The sequence below is a fragment of the Salvia splendens genome, chromosome 5, assembly GCF_004379255.2.
Source record: "Salvia splendens isolate huo1 chromosome 5, SspV2, whole genome shotgun sequence".
NCBI classification, from domain to species: Eukaryota; Viridiplantae; Streptophyta; class Magnoliopsida; order Lamiales; family Lamiaceae; genus Salvia; species Salvia splendens.
Window position 1 is genome coordinate 7,391,260 of NC_056036.1, and position 16,848 is coordinate 7,408,107.

Genomic DNA, 16,848 nt, shown 5'->3' on the forward strand with positions numbered 1-16,848 from the left:
CCGAACTCTTCCTTCTCGGCTAGTTCCAGCTCAAAGCCGAGCTTCCTTCTTCTGCCTTCTTCTTCTCGGCTAGTTCCAGGCTAGTTCCAGCTCGGTAAGCCGAGCTTACCGAACTCCTTTCTAGCCGAACTCCTTTCTAGCCGAACTCCTTTCTAGCCGAACTCCTTTCTGGCCGAACTAGCTCAAAACCGAGCTTCATTTCTTGATCTCTTCTTTGAGCTGCAGCTCGGCTCCAACACTCGATCAAATCAGTAGTTTGCACGGACACACTTTCACAATAGCTGACTGGCCATGGCCCTCACAAAACGATTTTCATTTTTGTGTCCACATCCAATGAATTTTCTATTTTCTATACATACAAATAAACAAAACTCACATCAATTCAACTCCGATCCATTGCTTTTTTTTCACAAATAATATTTGTTTTACATAAAATCTCATATAGTGCACACATATTAAAGCAATATAAAATGTCTCAATATTTCAAACTCGAGTATAGTTGTTCAAACTTCAATGCTTTCTGTCCGCTAGTGCTTTCATTTTTTTTTTTTTTCAAATATACTATTACTATTAATCTTAAATTTGTTTGAGATCGAATAAAATGAGGATTAATTTGATGAGAGATAAGGATTATAATATGAGAATAATTAGGGGCATAATTAATGTGGCCTGATCACTTACTCAGATAAAAGATGTTTATCCATTTGGCTTTTATTATTGTGATTTATTTTTCTATTCCAACTCTCTTTCTAATCAAATTGATTTCGTCTTACTGTATCTTCTATTCCATTTCTTTAATTTTGGTGAATTAAGATCGATTACTTCAATTAAATAGAATTCATATATATAATCGTATTTCATCTCCTACTCCTATTTCAATAATTAGATATCTTTTGAGAATTTGATAATGCTTAAACTCAAAAATGTAAGGAAAACAATCCAATATTTAGAATCCAAACATCATTATTAGTAATTTAGTATACTTTGGTAAACGATTTGAAATTTGAATAGTTGGACTTGAAATACTTGGGTAGATGATCCTCAGCCAAGCATATTATAGCAATAAGGAAATTCAACTGAGAAAACTGCAAAAACTATATCAGCCACATAACTATATTCAAATGAATCTAGCAAAACGATATTCAACTAAATTGCTGGCCAATCAAATTCATTCTACTCCCTCCATCCCACTTAAAATGAAATATTTGGGATTGACACGGGATTTTATATAGTGTTGTTATGTGAATTAATAAAAAGAGAGTGAAATAAGAGAGATGAAAATTAGAGATAGACTTGTTTTCATTTTAGAAAACATTTCATTTTTAAGACGACAACTAAAAAAAAGTAAACGTTTCATTTTTAATGGGATAATCAAAAAGGAAAAATGTTTATTTAGCATGGATCCACACTTCAACAAAATCCCAACAAAATACATTAACTTTCTAAAAACTATAGTAGTAGTAGTAGTACAATTTCCAATTATGACGTAAGTCGTAAGTAGCCCACCAGATCAGAACAAATACGACGTCGGAGCGAACGCCGGCAGCGCCACCATCTGAGAATATTTCCTGAAATTAATAAAATCACGCATAATTGATGAGTATAATACTTTTAGTTTACAAAAATATTAAAGGAAATTTTTGGAAAAAAAAAAACTACCAGTGGTCCTCCGGCAGAGTAGGCGGCGGCGACTTATGATTGGATTTGAGCGGCCGTCTCCTTTCGGCGGCATCGGAGATCGGACTGTCTTCGGCGATGGCATTGAGCCTCGGCTTCCAATTAGCGCCAAGTTTGGCCGTCCTTTTGGTCCTGCGGTGGCGGCGGGATACGGCAACCTCCGCCGTGGGAGGGACAGTGGCTCCGCCCCAGCAAGATGTGAATTCGGAGATGAGCTTCTTCATATGCCTCACAATTTTACAGACTTGTTTTGATTGTGAATTCAACAAAATGATCGGTGAGTTATACTTGTATATAATGGGAGTGCATTGAAGGGGGTCGTTAGTGTGGGGCCAGGGTATGTATATGTATGCTCTTGGCGCTGCTTTAGAGCATCTCCAATGGCGGACGTCCGGTCGGACATCCGGTCGGACGTCGCGACGGGCGACCGGGACTTCCGCTATTGTGGCGTTTAGGTCGGATACGGACGTCCCGTGAGGACGTCGGGTGTCCTCGGACGTCCCGGCGACCGGCGGGCGAACGTCCGCCACTGTGGCAAGGGTCGGACGTCCGGAAATTATTTTAAAAAAAAAAAAAAAACTCTATATATACGGCTCGTTATAATTATATTGATCAATCAAGTTAATCCAATTACACTAAAATATCCAACAGATTATGTATTTTTCTTTTTTCGAATGACTATGTATTTTGCTTTTTTCTAACTATGTTTTTTTTATGTTTTATGAATATGTATTTTTGCCCGTATTTTGCTATCCCGTATTCCGTGTCAAAATTATATTTCCATTTTTACGTAATTAAATTATTGTGATTTTTTTTATTGCCGGATGTCCTAGTGGGAAGGGCGATGGGAAGGGCAGATTGTGTAGGGGATGTCCTAGTGACGTGGCAGTGGGATGGGAAGTCCTACTGACGTGGCAGGAGGTGTTTTTGGGATGTCCTAGTGGATGTCCTAGTGGGATGTCCGCCCACTGGAGATGCTCTATTGGTCCCATGTTTTTCCTTTGACACTCCAGTCCCCCGTTTACTGTCATAAAAATAAGAAAAATATGTAAAGAGAATATGGACTTATTTAGTATATTAGTTTTATAATTGAATGTCACTATAATGATTTAGCGGACTACGTTGAAAATGTGACGGCAGACATCCCCAAAAGATAAAATGGAACATTATTTTACGGATGGATGTAATAACTTTTTTTGGTTACGTAATCACATAAATGATTTACTATTATTTACTCCCTCTGTCCATAAATAGAAGTCCCGTTTTTCCATTTTAGTCCGTCCATGAATAGGAGTCCCGGTTCACTTTTACCATAAATGGTAATAGAGTCTCACCTTCCACTAACTCATTTCACTCACATTTCATTTAAAATTAATATATACATGTGGGACCCCTATTTCATTAATTTTTTTCACTCACTTTTCTTAACATTTCTTAAAACTCGTGTCATCAAGGAATGAGACTCCTAATGACAGATAATGGAGTATTTTTTAAAATAAATTGGTTTATTCTTGTAAATATATTAAGAATGATTTCATGGGACGGAAGGAGTAGTAAAACACTACTACGTGTTTATCAAGAATATATATTATGCATATAATGTGTTGCTACTTGATAGCACCGGGATCTCTGTTAATTGAATCTTTTAATTATTTATATGAAAATGTGATATAAATGGTTCGAGTAATAATTATACAGATAAGAATTGCCGATGTGATTCGATGGTTCGAGTAATAATTCTATAGATAAGAATTCTACTATAGTATTGTTAGAAGGAATATCGCATAAAATCAGGAAAATTATATGCAATTGATATGGAGTATATTGTGCCTTATATAGAATAACAATTATTGTAAATTAGATTTACCATATGTAGAGATACTCTAGCCTATATATTCTTGTAATTTCTGTATCATACATACGATTGAATGAATGACCAATTCTCCCCATTGATTTTTCTACATGGTCTCAGAGCAGATCGATCTTGGATCAGAAAATATTCATCATAGCCGATAATACCTTTTCTCGGCCCTTTTTCAAACCAGATCAAGCCCAGAAAATAGATCCTACAAACAAAAATGTCAGACACACAGGACACAAAAACTGATCCAGAACAAGTAACAAGCCCGAGGAATAGCAAAAGTATCACAGTTGCATTCAAGTTGAATGGAAGAAACTACCCCCTTTGGTCTCGATTGATCAAAGTGAAAATTGGAGGCCGAGGTGCCTACTCATACATCAGGAACGAGCCCCCGGAACCAGGAAGCAAAGGGTTCGATGTGTGGGAGGAAAACGACTTGGTGGTGTTCTCGTGGATTGTCGACAACATCGAGAACGATATCGTTGCCGACTTCGCGCACCACCTAACCGCCAAAGCGTTGTGGGACAGTCTTGCCGTGACCTTTGAGAACAAGGCCGACAAATACCACATCTACAACCTGGAAGAGAATGCAATAAACATCAAACAGGGAAACCTCGATCTGGAGACTTATTACCGGAGGATCCATGGGCTGTGGATCAACATCGACAGAAGCCAGAAGCAGCCGATTAGTTGTTGTGATAAGGGAATCGATCAGTTTCGAACACACTCGAATGAGAAATAATTGATTAAATTTCCGACCGGATTGAATCAGGAGTACGATTCAATTCGGAGGGACATCTTGAAGGAGGAACCAACCCCATCAGTGGAGGCAGCTTACGGATGGGTGAAGACGGAGGTGGCTCGACGTCGAATCATGCCACCGGCATCGCCCTCACCCACCGGAGAAGCCAACGACAGCAATGTTGATTCGACATTTGGGGGTGAAATCGGACATGGATTCGCGGCGATCGGACAGGGCTTCGCCTCCCAGAACCAGAGACCACCGTACAACAGTGTTCCATTGCGCCCCTCCGCCACCAGCCGATCTGGAAATCAATGCCCCGACACCTCAAAATTATGGTGCTCCCACTGTGGAAAATAGAAGCACACATGGGAGACATGCTTCAAACGATTGGGGTACCCGGAATGGTGGGACGAGCGACAGAAATCGAGAGCAGGGGCGGTGCAGGCGAAGCTCGCCGTAGGGGTGAACAACGATGGAACACCACGGCGAATTGACGGAGGAAATCATGGGGAATCAGGTGGACCAGGGGCAGGGTGCGTCAGGAGGACCAACCCGTCGGCGGCAACGTGAGAGGTGCCGGGAATTTCGCGAAGTGGATGGGAGTCCTCGACGGAACGGCGCAAGGAGGTAACGTGTTTGGGTTAATTCCAAACCCTAATTTCCCTAATTTAAATCCTCCTCATTTACAATGACCACCCCATAAGAATGGGAAATTTCAAAAAATACCCCATGCTGTTAATATTCGTCCCCTGATTGCCCGAAAATTGCAATTGAACCCTAGACAGGTCGAGAATATCATATTTGCCCCAATTATGTGTCTAAAAATTGATTTGAACCCCTACGATAAACTTCCGCTGCATTTCATGTTCATAATGTAATTGATAAACACTCCAATGGTTGGATTTGATTGTGGGGAAACTGATACCATGACTCCACAAAGGAATGATTTTATTACTTTTGATAATGGCACGAAGTCATATATTAGAACTGCGAGTGAGGAATTGATTACTGTTGAAGGATCGTGCACAATTGAAATTTCACCTACACTCAGACTCATGAACTGTCTATATGTCCCTACTTTATCTCAGAGACTCATGTCTATTAGTCATGTGACTAAGGAGTTGAATTGCACGCCCTAATCCACCCCGACTTTTGTATTTTACAGGATATTCAGACTAGGAGGATTCTTGGGCGTGGCACTGAGAAGCAATGACTCTATTACGTGGACGAGATAGTTCAACATGGCAGTGCAATGCTGGCTCACGGATCAACGAAATAGGAAACTTGGCTCTGTCACCGAAGACTAGGACACCCTTCTCCTAGTTACTTTAAATTAGTTTATCCGAACCTTCCAATTTCTTCTGATTTTTCATATGAAACTTGTGTTTTGGCCAAGAGCCATAGACAATCTTTTAAGACTACAAATACTCGTGTGAATCCATGTTTTCTTTAGTACACTATGACATTTGGGGTCCCGCACCAGTGGGGAACGGGAATGGTTTTCGATACTTTGTGATTTTTATTGATGACTGCACTAGAATGACGTGTGTTTATTTTTTGAAAAAAAAATCTGATGTGTTTGATAGATTTACCTCGTTCTTTAAATTGATTGAAACACAATTTCATACCACTATCAAAACCCTTAGGTCGGATAATGGGAGTGAATTCGTTAACAGTGCTACGACCCAATTTTACAAAGAAAAAGGTGTGATCCACCAAACCTTGTGTGCATATACACCAAAACTAAATGGGGTTGCCGAGCGAAAAAATAGGACAATCCTAGAAATGACCCAAGCTATAAAGATTGAATCCAAAGTCCCCAAATAATTTTGGAGTTGCTACATCCATTTACCTCATCAATCGCCTTCCTACAAAAATCCTGAACATAAAAACCCCCCTTCATTCACTATCCAAACTAGCCAAAATACCCCAATACTTGAACCTTCAACCTAAAGTCTTTGGTTGCACCGTCTACACTCATATCCCAAAACACGAGAGAACCAAACTATCACCTTGTGCAACCAAATGTTTCGTTGTGGGGTATGGAGTGAATAAAAAAGGTTACAGATGCTATGACCCTTCCACTTGAAAAATCACCATCACCATGAACTGCAATTCCCTGTAAACCGAATTTTCCTATCATACCTACCTTAGTAGTCAGGGGGGAAGTGCTCCAAGTAATTCCGATGACTATCTAAGTTGGGTTGTGCCATTGCCAAGCTCCTCGATTGGGGATTCAACAGATCCAGTGGTGGTCACTGCCGCCGAGCAAGTCTCACCACAAGAACCTTCTCATCCGCTCCATCCAAGCCCCTTGGCCTAGCGGTAAAGGGTGCTGGATACCGCGTCCATCCTGGAGGTCTCGAGTTCGAACCCTGGGTGGCGTAATTTGTCTTTCCTCCTTGTTATAGGAGTTGATTTGTAATTTCCTCCTTCATATATATGATATAAATATATGAAGTTAATTTTTTTTTTTAAAAAAAAAAGAAAAAAAAAAGAACCTTCTCATCCGCTCCCAAGCGATCCTCCTCCGATGATATCCGAGGTATTCCTGAACTGAATGTTGTTGAGAGTCCAGTTATTACCAACCCGGTTGATACAGAACCCCAAGAGGAGGATAACACCGTGGATGGAGACACCGGGAGATACGTGCTTCCTTTCCGAAGTACAAGGGGGATTCCGGCAAAACGATATTCCCCTGAAAAGATTGGGAAGAAGAGCCGCTATGGTGTGGCAAACTTCGTGCAAGGAAATCTGACTAAAATGGCTCGGGCATTTGAGGCAACACTGTACGAAGAAGAAATCACACATACAGCCGAGGAGGCAATGAAGCATAAAAAGTGGAGGAAAGCCATGCTTATTGAAATGAAAGCCCTAATAAAGAATAATACGTGGATCAAAAGCAAATTGCCTAAAGGAGCTAGAACTGTCGGGTGCAGATGGGTATTCACGATAAAAAGAAGACCAGATGGGACAATAGAGAGATACAACACCCAGACGCATGGTGTGGATTATGCTGAAACGTTCTCCCCGGTTGCTAAGATTAATACAGTGTGGGTGTTATTCTCGATTGTTGCTAATAAGGATTGGCCGCTCCACCAGTTTGATGTGACAAATGCATTCCTGCACGGAGAGTTACCTAAGTTAGTATTCATGGAACCACCGTCTGGTTTCACGGGAGATTTTGTAGATGGGGAAGTGTGCCAGCTCAAGAAGACACTATACGGGTTGAAACAGTCACCTCGAGCATGGTTTGAGAGATTTACAGAAGTGATGCAGAAGTACGGATACGAACAGAGTAATGCAGATCATACTTTGTTTATCAAGAAAAGATGAGGGAAGATCACATTTCTGATCATATATGTAGACGACATGATCATTACTGGAGATGATGAGGAGGAGATAGTCGAACTAAGGAAGAACTTATTCCATAAGTTTGAGACGAAGGATCTTGGTCTACTTAAGTACTTCTTGGGGATAGAGGTGCAAAGGTCGAAGAAGGGAATCTTCATAAAACAGAGGAAGTATATACTTGACTTGTTGGCCGAGATAGGGATGATCGATTGTAAGCCAGCAGATACCCCTATGGTGCAAAATCATGGATTGCAGATAGTGGAAGGAGCAAAGCCGACCGACAGGGGAAGATATCAGAGGTTAGTCGGGAAACTTATATATTTATCTCACACTAGACCAGATATTGCGTACGCAGTTGGAGTAGTGAGTCAGTTTATGCATGCACTGCAAGAAGCACATTGGGAAGCGGTTTTGAGAATCGTTCGGTATCTGAAAGGAACAGCTGAACATGGACTTATGTTTGAGAAGCATAGACACATGGAGATACATCGACTGCCGAGTATTTCACATTTGTAGGAAGGAACCTTGTAACGTGGAGAAGCAAGAAGCAGAGGTGGTAACGCTTTCTAGCGCAGAGGAAGAGTTTAGAGGAATTAAAAGTGGACTAACAGAGATATTGTGGCTGCGAAGATTGATGACAAAATTGGACCTTCGACCTGCCCTTCCTTGTAGATTGTTTTGTGACTACAAGACGGCCATTAGTATCTAGGAAAACCTGGTGCAACATGATAGAACCAAACATGTGGAGGTAGACATACACTTCATCAAGGAGAACATTGAAGCAGAGGTGGTGGAAATGCCTTATGTTAAGTCTGAAGATCAGTTGGCGGATATCTTGACAAAGGCAGTGAATTCGGAGTCATTTCAAGAAGTTCTATGCAAGCTAAGTATTGGGAATCTCATTACTTAGCTTGAGAGGAGTGTTAAAAGGAATATCGCATAAAATCGGGAAAATTATATGCAATTATATAAGAGTATATTATGCCTTATATAGAATACAATTATTATAAATTAGATTTACCACATACTCTACCCTATATATTATATATTCTTGTAATTTCTGTATCATATATACGATTGAATGAACTACCAATTCTCCCCATTGATTTTCTACAAGTATGTACATAAATGACTGATGATTATCCCATCTGTGAATAAATTAATTTTGGCACAGCAAATCTTCAAGAATCAAGAATCCAAAGTCGGTGGCCTATATATTATATATTCTTATAATCTCTGTATCATACATACGATTGAATGAACTACCATATCTCCCCATTGATTTTCTACAAGTATGTACGTAAATGACTGATGATTATCCCATCTGTGAATAAATTAATTTTGGCACAGCAAATCTTCAAGAATCAAGAATCCAAAGTCGGTGGAAAGAAAAAATAAGATATAGAATTGATGGAAAGAGAAAATAGAAAATCGGGTTTGGAATTTGGTGCCACTAGCATATAACACTATATATTCTACCTAACAAAAGTATGTACCTAATTAAAACATTGTTTATATTTTGTTAAAAAATCTAGAGAGTGATGCACTAGAAACATTTATTATTATAGACAGATGTTGTCAAGAAGGATATATAATCTGATCTTCTTTTTATGAATACAATCCAATCTTATTGAATTGACGGGATGAGGCCAAGATAATTCTCCCCTTTTGTTATTTACTTTTTTTAATTAAGTACTTTCTTTCTTTTTAATTTCTAAGTATTTAATTCTTTACCTTTTATGCTTCGAAATGGGTTTAAAATACTTGCTTGCTCAACTAATTAGCAACTACTAGTATAATTTAGTTTTAGTTGTTTTCTAATTAACTCAAATTAAGTAGCTAGTTTAGTTAAACTAACTTATTATTATGATTTAAAATAAAATATTACTCCACTAGATAAAATTTTTAATCCTTGCCCAAACTTCTACAGTTTTATTATTAATTTTAATTTTCTGAAAAAATTGGTTTTTCAAATTTTATTAATTCTACAATATTTGGAGAGTTACGGATTGTGCTTATGTGAATGTTATATTTATTAGTATTAATAAATCAACCCACTATTCATCATTTGTTTATCTATCACTAGTATGCTCTAATTCCAAACACTTCTAAGACAGGAAAGAAAGATTAAACTTATTTGTTGATCCCATAAATTTTTTGTGACTTTTTTCTCTCTTTATGGTGTCAATCCGATTTGATTAGCTGTAAAATGAGGTTAAGTTGTTTGCATGTCATGCATGGTGGGCCCGCAATATATTTATAAATCTCCTAGTAATATTCAAAGTCCGACTCGTTGTCATTTTTAAAATAATAAATAAATAAAAATATGATATATATAGAGGAAACTAGAAAAAATCTATATGTACTCTTAAATGCTATAGGCTAATAAACAAAATAAAAACGTCATAATCAAAATTTCAGAATGTTCCTTCGCTTTCTATTAATGACTTTAAATGCGTGTTAGAAAAATCAAGATTATACATATATCAGCTGAATATATTCATTAAAAAAAGAAGTGTTTCAAAATTTTGCCACATTATGCAGGGAAGTACCATTTCATCTACACCACATGTACAACTGTTGGGAGCGTTGATCAGTTAATTTCATCAATCAATTCACATCCTTCCCTCTCTTAATTTCTTTCATCTAGAAAATACCATTACATTTATTAAAAAATAATGGAGATATTGTTGGATGAAATGTAGAGGCCATTGCGCAGAAGTGTTAGAATATCAGAAAATAGGTGAGGAACGAGTATATTTCATTGCACTATTTTAACTGTAATACACACTCTTCTTGTATAGGGCTAGAGTATGATGCACAAGGAAATATGTAATTGAGCATGCACGGGAATCTCAACTAGTTTTCAAGAAGACAATTGAATATAAGATCTCATATTCAAATTCGACAGCCACAGTGTGTGAGTTTCATCCTTAGGACGAGGGAATCGCCTTTTGAGTATAAGGAAATATGTAAACGAAAATCGGATCAAGTACACTTTCATCCAACCCATTTATGTGTCGTTGAGTTGCTATGACTCATTATTATATCATTATTGATCTAGTCTTAAGTTGTGAGATTATTTTAGCTAGAGGGTGTTGTCTATGACTCATTATCATATGATTATCCGTCGAGGATTAAGTTGTAAGATTCAATCTCATATACTAAACATAATACATATTCAATCAAGAGATATAATCTTTCAAACTGAACGACCCTTATTAGACTAAATTTATTCTAGTTTAAATGTTGAGAATACATTTATTTGGATGTGTCAAATTTCTTATGACAAGCTTATCTGGTTGTATTTATCGGAGTAAATATACCATTTATACAAAATGTTTCACATTTATTGCATATTGGTGCAAAAAGTTGCAGTTTATATAAATCGTACAAAAAGTTTCATTCGTGTTTTATTTTACTTCCTCTGTTTCCTAAAGATAGGAACTTTAGAAGCGACACGTGTTTTAATGCAAAATTGATAAAGTAAGAGAGATTGAGAGAGAAAATGAGTAAAGTAAGAGATGTAAAGAGAAAAAGCAGTGGAATTGGTGATAATAGATTGTGGGGTCCATTTTCTAAAATGGAGAGTTTCTGTTTTTAGGAAACGGACTAAAAATGAAAGAATTTCTATTTTTAGGAAACAGATGGAGTAGTACATTTTGTTATTTTATTTGGATATTGTTAACTCTTTTCCTATGTGGAGTACAAAAGTTTTATCATTGTTTAATAATATTGGTACAAATAGTTTCATCATTGTTTCATATTTTGTACGTCACTTAGGTAAAGAATTAACGACGTTCAAAAACATACAGGAATGTATTGAATTGAAACACGGATGAAACTTTTATAATTTATGCAAATTTTAAACATTTTGTATCAATATGAAATAAATGTAAATATTTTGTATAAATTGTACAATTACCATAAAAGTGAAACATTATTGTGTAATTATCCAGCATTTATCATGTGAGATGCAAATTCTATGACCATGTTTGGTTTGTCAGGATTATGTCTTGGAAAGTAATCTGATTTTTTTATTTTTAAATTCCTACATTTATTTTGAGTTTTAACCAAATTGAGAAAGTAATCATAATTCTGAAAACAAGGAAAATAGTACTCCCTCCGTCCCGGGCTACTCGCCCCTTTCCTTTTCGGCACGGAGATTAAGGAATGAGTGTATAGGAAAGTAAAAAATGACGGCTGTAGGTGAAAATTTTTACTAAAAATGGAAAGAGTGCAAGTAACTTGGGACGCCCAAAAAGGAAATAAGTGCGAGTAGTGCGGGACGGAGGGAGTATAACTTTCCAGGATTCTAAATCCTAGCTTTTTTTTAGATATTCCAATTCTCAGTTTTAGGATTCTTACATATTTAGGTATTTAATAAAGTGAATTACTATAATTTTATACAACTATCGTTATTATTATTAAATAAGTATTTTAAAAAAAAAGTAATTTAAAATTATGAATGATACTCCACTTAATTTCAATATAGTAAATAAGTATAATTACAATTATATTATTGTAATATTTTTATTTTTATTATTATTATTATAATTACCGCCTTATTAAATAATTGTAATATAATTATTTAAATTATGTACTATCATATAATAAATAATATTATTAATAATAAAATATTATTACTATTTTATAAAATTGATAATTAACAACAAAGCCTTAATAGAATTTTGAAATTATAAATTTTATTCAATTATAATATCAATAAATAATTATAATATTACATAGGTTTATTTATGATTATAATAATATAAAGTAATGAATTAAGAAAATCGTAATCTAATTATTTAAATTATCATTATAATAATAAATAAAATAATGTATTGTTATAATTATTTTTTTAATTAATAGTTTATTAAGAGAATCTTAATTGTATAAGTATTAAAATTATTATTATTAAATCTATGATATTTTTTCAAATATAGGAAAGTAAAGTTGTTAGGAACCATATTCCAAGGATTATTTTTTTAGGATTCATTTTCCTTATCAATTTTACTTTCCCGACAACCAAACATGACCTCTATATTTTATAATATTAAAAAATTCCTTATACTTCGACTCTATTAGATATTGACAATATTGTGTGCAAGTATGGTGCTTGTTTTGATACTCGCAAATACTCTCTGTATTCTCTAAAAATAGGAATGAGACGAGATTTTGTAATATTTATGAAGCATAAAAGAGAAATATAACATCATATTAATAATGCAACATAGTAAAGAAATAAAATATAAATTAATTTTGTAGAATATATTCTCTTCATTCATGAAAAGGAGTCTCATTTGGTGCGGGTTTAAGAAATATAAAAAATAGTGAAATGTAAAAAATTATAAAATGTAAATATCATTTTATTAGTTTTATAAAAGATTGTGAGGAAAAAAAATTAATTAACGTGACACCAACTTATATAATACTCAATCCGTTCCTGAAAGTTTGTCCCATTTTTCTATTTCCGTCAGTCCCACAAAATTTGTCCATTTCACTTTTTACCATTTTTTGTAGTGGACCTCATATTCTACTAATTCATTCCTACTCACATTTTATTATAAAACTAATGCTCCGTATATAAAAGTAAGACTCACATTCCACTAATTTTTTCAACTTATTTTTCATTATATTTCTTAAACTCAGTGTCTGCTTAAAATGGGACAATATTTAGGAGATGGAGAGAGTAATAAATTGAGATTTTTTAGGAAGTGCGTATATGACAAAAATAGACTATTTTTAGGTAATTGACAAAGTGTTTGATGCTTTTTCCACTTTCTAATATTAAAGAGTATTTCATTTAATATTTCTCTCATCCATTCTTTACCTTTTTCCCACTTTCTATAACAAAATTTGTATTTTTAATTTTCTTCCTTAATTAAATAAAAGTTGGTGTCGACACTCCATACTCCATAGCCGAGGATTAAACAAAAGCCGGCATAAATCCGCAACAAGCTATTTAGCTTTAAAAAAAAAAAAAAAAGCAAACATCAAAACCAATTTCGATTGCATCAACAATTCTCTCCCGCGTTACGATCTCAGATAAATAGATTCATGGGGGCTTTCAAATTTCAGTTATCTGCCAATTCTTGCATTTATTTGCTATGTATGATCTCTCCTAGTTTAATGCTACTCAACATGCACATTTCACGTCGTTCTTGCTTAACGCACACTCCTGTCTGAGAAACTAGTGTCGTGTTTGCCCTGTTTTGACCGACGCCCTCTTCGCAAAAATCAAGATTTTGACCATTTCTGCATCGCCCATGTTTCAATTTTTCTTAGGAAAAAAAACCCTTTCCCTCTTCCGATTTCTCTCAGTGCGTGTTTGTGTGTGTGTTCTTGCTATGGATGGAAATTGTTTTATTGAAGTAGATGTCAATGGAGAAGAGGTTTTCGTGGTTGATAAGGTAAAGATTCTCTCAATTATACCTCTAAATTAAACTTATCTTCTCCTAATCGGGTGTTTCTCTCTCCAGAATCATGAATGTAGCTTTTAGGAGGTTGATAATTTTTAATGAAATGGTTAAATCATTCTATCTATGAATTGTGAAAGACATTTATTTGCCATTATTTTGTTCACCTATTCTGTTTGTTTTAGTTGCTCTTTTTCATTTATAAGGAATATTCAATGATCATGACTTTTACCTCTGCTTCGTGCATACCTCTAACTGCCTGAATCAGTACTACTGCTCTTTCCTTGCAAGAATTTATTGCTTGTTAACGGCTTCCCATCTCTACTCATCACCAAAAATTACATTTGCACATGCATTGATAGTAGTATTAGTTTCTTAGCATGTGTTAACTTCAACAAGCTCCATCGATCGAATAAATAGTTTTGTTGAATGCTACTATATGTATTCTTCTTGATTAGCATAGATTGAAAGCAAAGCATTGCTTATTTCAATTAGGATTCATGGATATGTGATATACTCCATGTATCATACATTTTGATATGTCAGGTATAGTCTTGCACCTCAAATCGGCTCTTTTGCTCGTTGTTGTAGAGCACTGTATTGTCTTGATTAGGATTGATTGATACTTGATATTTTATCATACCTCTTTTTTTCGTCGATAGCAACACATATAATGCAGTTAGGATTGATTGATATGTGATATATGTCATACATTTTGGTACTTTTTATGCATCTTTTGTGTCTAAAATCGGCTATACTGTTCTTTTGTAGAGAATTATATCGGCCTATTCAGAGAGGATACGTAAGTTTCTCTGTAAACTAAGAGATGCAACGGGAAATCTGAAGGTTATATTCCACAGATTTCCTGGAGGCGTGGAGGGTTTTGAGCTTATTGCGAGGTTCTGCTACAATAAAGGGAAGAGCAGCATCAACGCCTCCAATATCTTCCCCCTCGCCTCAGCTGCAGACTATATGGAGATGAACAAATTAGTTGATGGAGGAGAGAATCTTTGTGAGCAGATTGAGGCGTCGTTGGAAGAGATCAAGTATTGGAGATGGTCAGAGGTTGTGATGGCGTTGAAACAGTGTGAACACCAATGCGTTGGAGGTGTTTCCTTGGCTGTGCACGATAAGTTGTTGAGCTCTCTCGTTCGGAGGATCGTTTCTTGCTCTGAGACGAGCCCCTCTCCATCAGCTTCCTCATCGGATAACTCGTGCGATACTAGAAGCTCAGAGAGCTTCAAGAGCAGCTCTGCTCGAGCAATGTGGTGGTTTGATGAGCTCGTAGTGTTGGACGCCCGTGTGATTGAGATGGTGGTGAAGTTGATGGTGTGCAGAAACATTGACAGTGCACTGATCAGTAGGTTTCTGTTTCACTACCAGAAATTGAGATCTGCATCGGCCTCATGTGGTGAGAGGGTTCGACTCGTTGAAGCAGTGGTCGAGATGCTTGGGATTTTGGATGTGCGTTGTGTCTCCTGCAAGAGTTTGTTTGAGCTCCTGAGGGTTGCGGTGAAGCTGAGGGTGAGCCGGCAGAGTAGGAACAAGGTTGAGAGCGCGATTGGCTCGTTGCTGGATCAAGCGATGCTCGATGATCTGCTCATTCCATCTTCACCATCGAGGTGCTACTTGTATAATGTGAATTTGGTGTTAAGTTTCTTGAAATCATTTCTTGGAAAGGGGGTTGGTTTGGTTGAGTCGATCCGGGTGGCACACGTTGCAAAGTTGATTGACTCGTATCTAGCTGAGATCGCGCCTGATCCGTGCTTGAAGCCGTCGAAATTCTTGGCTGTGATCAGGGGGCTTCCTGACTCAGCTAGGGACTCTTTCAATGGAGTGTATCATGCTGTAAATTTATATCTTGAGGTATGAAAAAACTGTAAGTTCCCTAGTTGTGTTCGTGTCGTTTTGCTAAGGATCGTCGCGATGCAGGTGCACCCTGGCTTGTCGGAGGAGGAAAGGTGGAGACTCTGCTGCAGCATCAGCTACGAGAAGCTGTCGCCACCAGTGTTGAGCCATCTCACTGAGAATGCTCGTTTTCCATCGGAGCACGTGGCTCTTACGCTCGTCTTCCAGCGAAACAAGGACGAAGAAGTATCTAACCTTGAAGGAGGGAGAGTGAAGGGTTGTGGTGAGGTCTTGGTATGCATGAAAATGCAGCCTCAAATTGTAAAGATGAGGAAATCAAGAATTTCTAGGCTTGTTTATGGTAGATCTTTGCCCTTGTTGTGCTCATAGATTTGCAATTTAATATTGTTGTTGATTTGGTTAGTTTCTTGTACATCCAATTCCAAACATAAGAGTGAGAAATGGCTTAATATCGATTTTGTTTTTTTAGGAGCACTTAACTGGAATACGATACCTCATGCTATCCTCTAATTTCCGATCATGCTTTATGGAGTAATAATTAATTGTTTATTTAGATTTAAGAATTTTGTGGTTAAATCCACTCTATAGTATAATATCAGGCCCAAATCGATTTGATTTCTACTGTCAGCCCAGGTTTTAAGTCAATCACCTAAATGATCCACCAATTATTAACTACTCCCTTCGTCCCCAAAGAATATGTACTTTGAGTTCGACACAAGTTTTAATGTAAATTTGGTAAAGTAAGAGAGAAGTAGAGAGAAAAGCTAATTAAAGTATTGTTAGTGGAGAATGAGTCTCACCTCCTCGTTAGTGAGAAAGACTTTCCAAAATTAGAAAATGCATATTTTTGTGGAACGGATTAAAAAGAAAGAGAGTATATTCTTGTTGGACGGAGGGAGTAATTCAACTTGATGACTATTCAT

General features: G+C 36.6%; 2 protein-coding genes across 2 annotated transcripts; both read left to right on the forward strand.

The window, feature by feature from the left end:
• The first annotated feature begins 3,755 nt into the window (after positions 1-3,755).
• LOC121803718 lies at positions 3,756-4,280 on the forward strand. Its single transcript, XM_042203345.1, has one exon. It carries the CDS (start codon positions 3,756-3,758, stop codon positions 4,278-4,280), a length of 525 nt encoding a protein of 174 aa, XP_042059279.1.
• Positions 4,281-13,533: 9,253 nt separating this feature from the next.
• LOC121802399 (BTB/POZ domain-containing protein At3g22104-like) lies at positions 13,534-16,399 on the forward strand. The gene is made up of 3 exons (XM_042202064.1): positions 13,534-14,050; positions 14,828-15,922; positions 15,989-16,399. Exons 1-3 carry the CDS (start codon positions 13,907-13,909, stop codon positions 16,292-16,294), a joined length of 1,545 nt encoding a protein of 514 aa, XP_042057998.1. The 5' UTR covers positions 13,534-13,906; the 3' UTR covers positions 16,295-16,399.
• The last annotated feature ends 449 nt before the right edge of the window (positions 16,400-16,848 follow it).

Coding starts and splice junctions, on each gene's coding strand:
- LOC121802399 (XM_042202064.1), top strand. CDS start 13,907: ATGTTTCAATTTTTCTTAGGAAAAAAAACCCTTTCCCTCTTCCGATTT. Junction 14,051..14,827: donor AGGTTTTCGTGGTTGATAAG/GTAAAGATTCTC, acceptor GTTCTTTTGTAG/AGAATTATATCGGCCTATTC. Junction 15,923..15,988: donor CTGTAAATTTATATCTTGAG/GTATGAAAAAAC, acceptor GTCGCGATGCAG/GTGCACCCTGGCTTGTCGGA.
- LOC121803718 (XM_042203345.1), top strand. CDS start 3,756: ATGTCAGACACACAGGACACAAAAACTGATCCAGAACAAGTAACAAGC.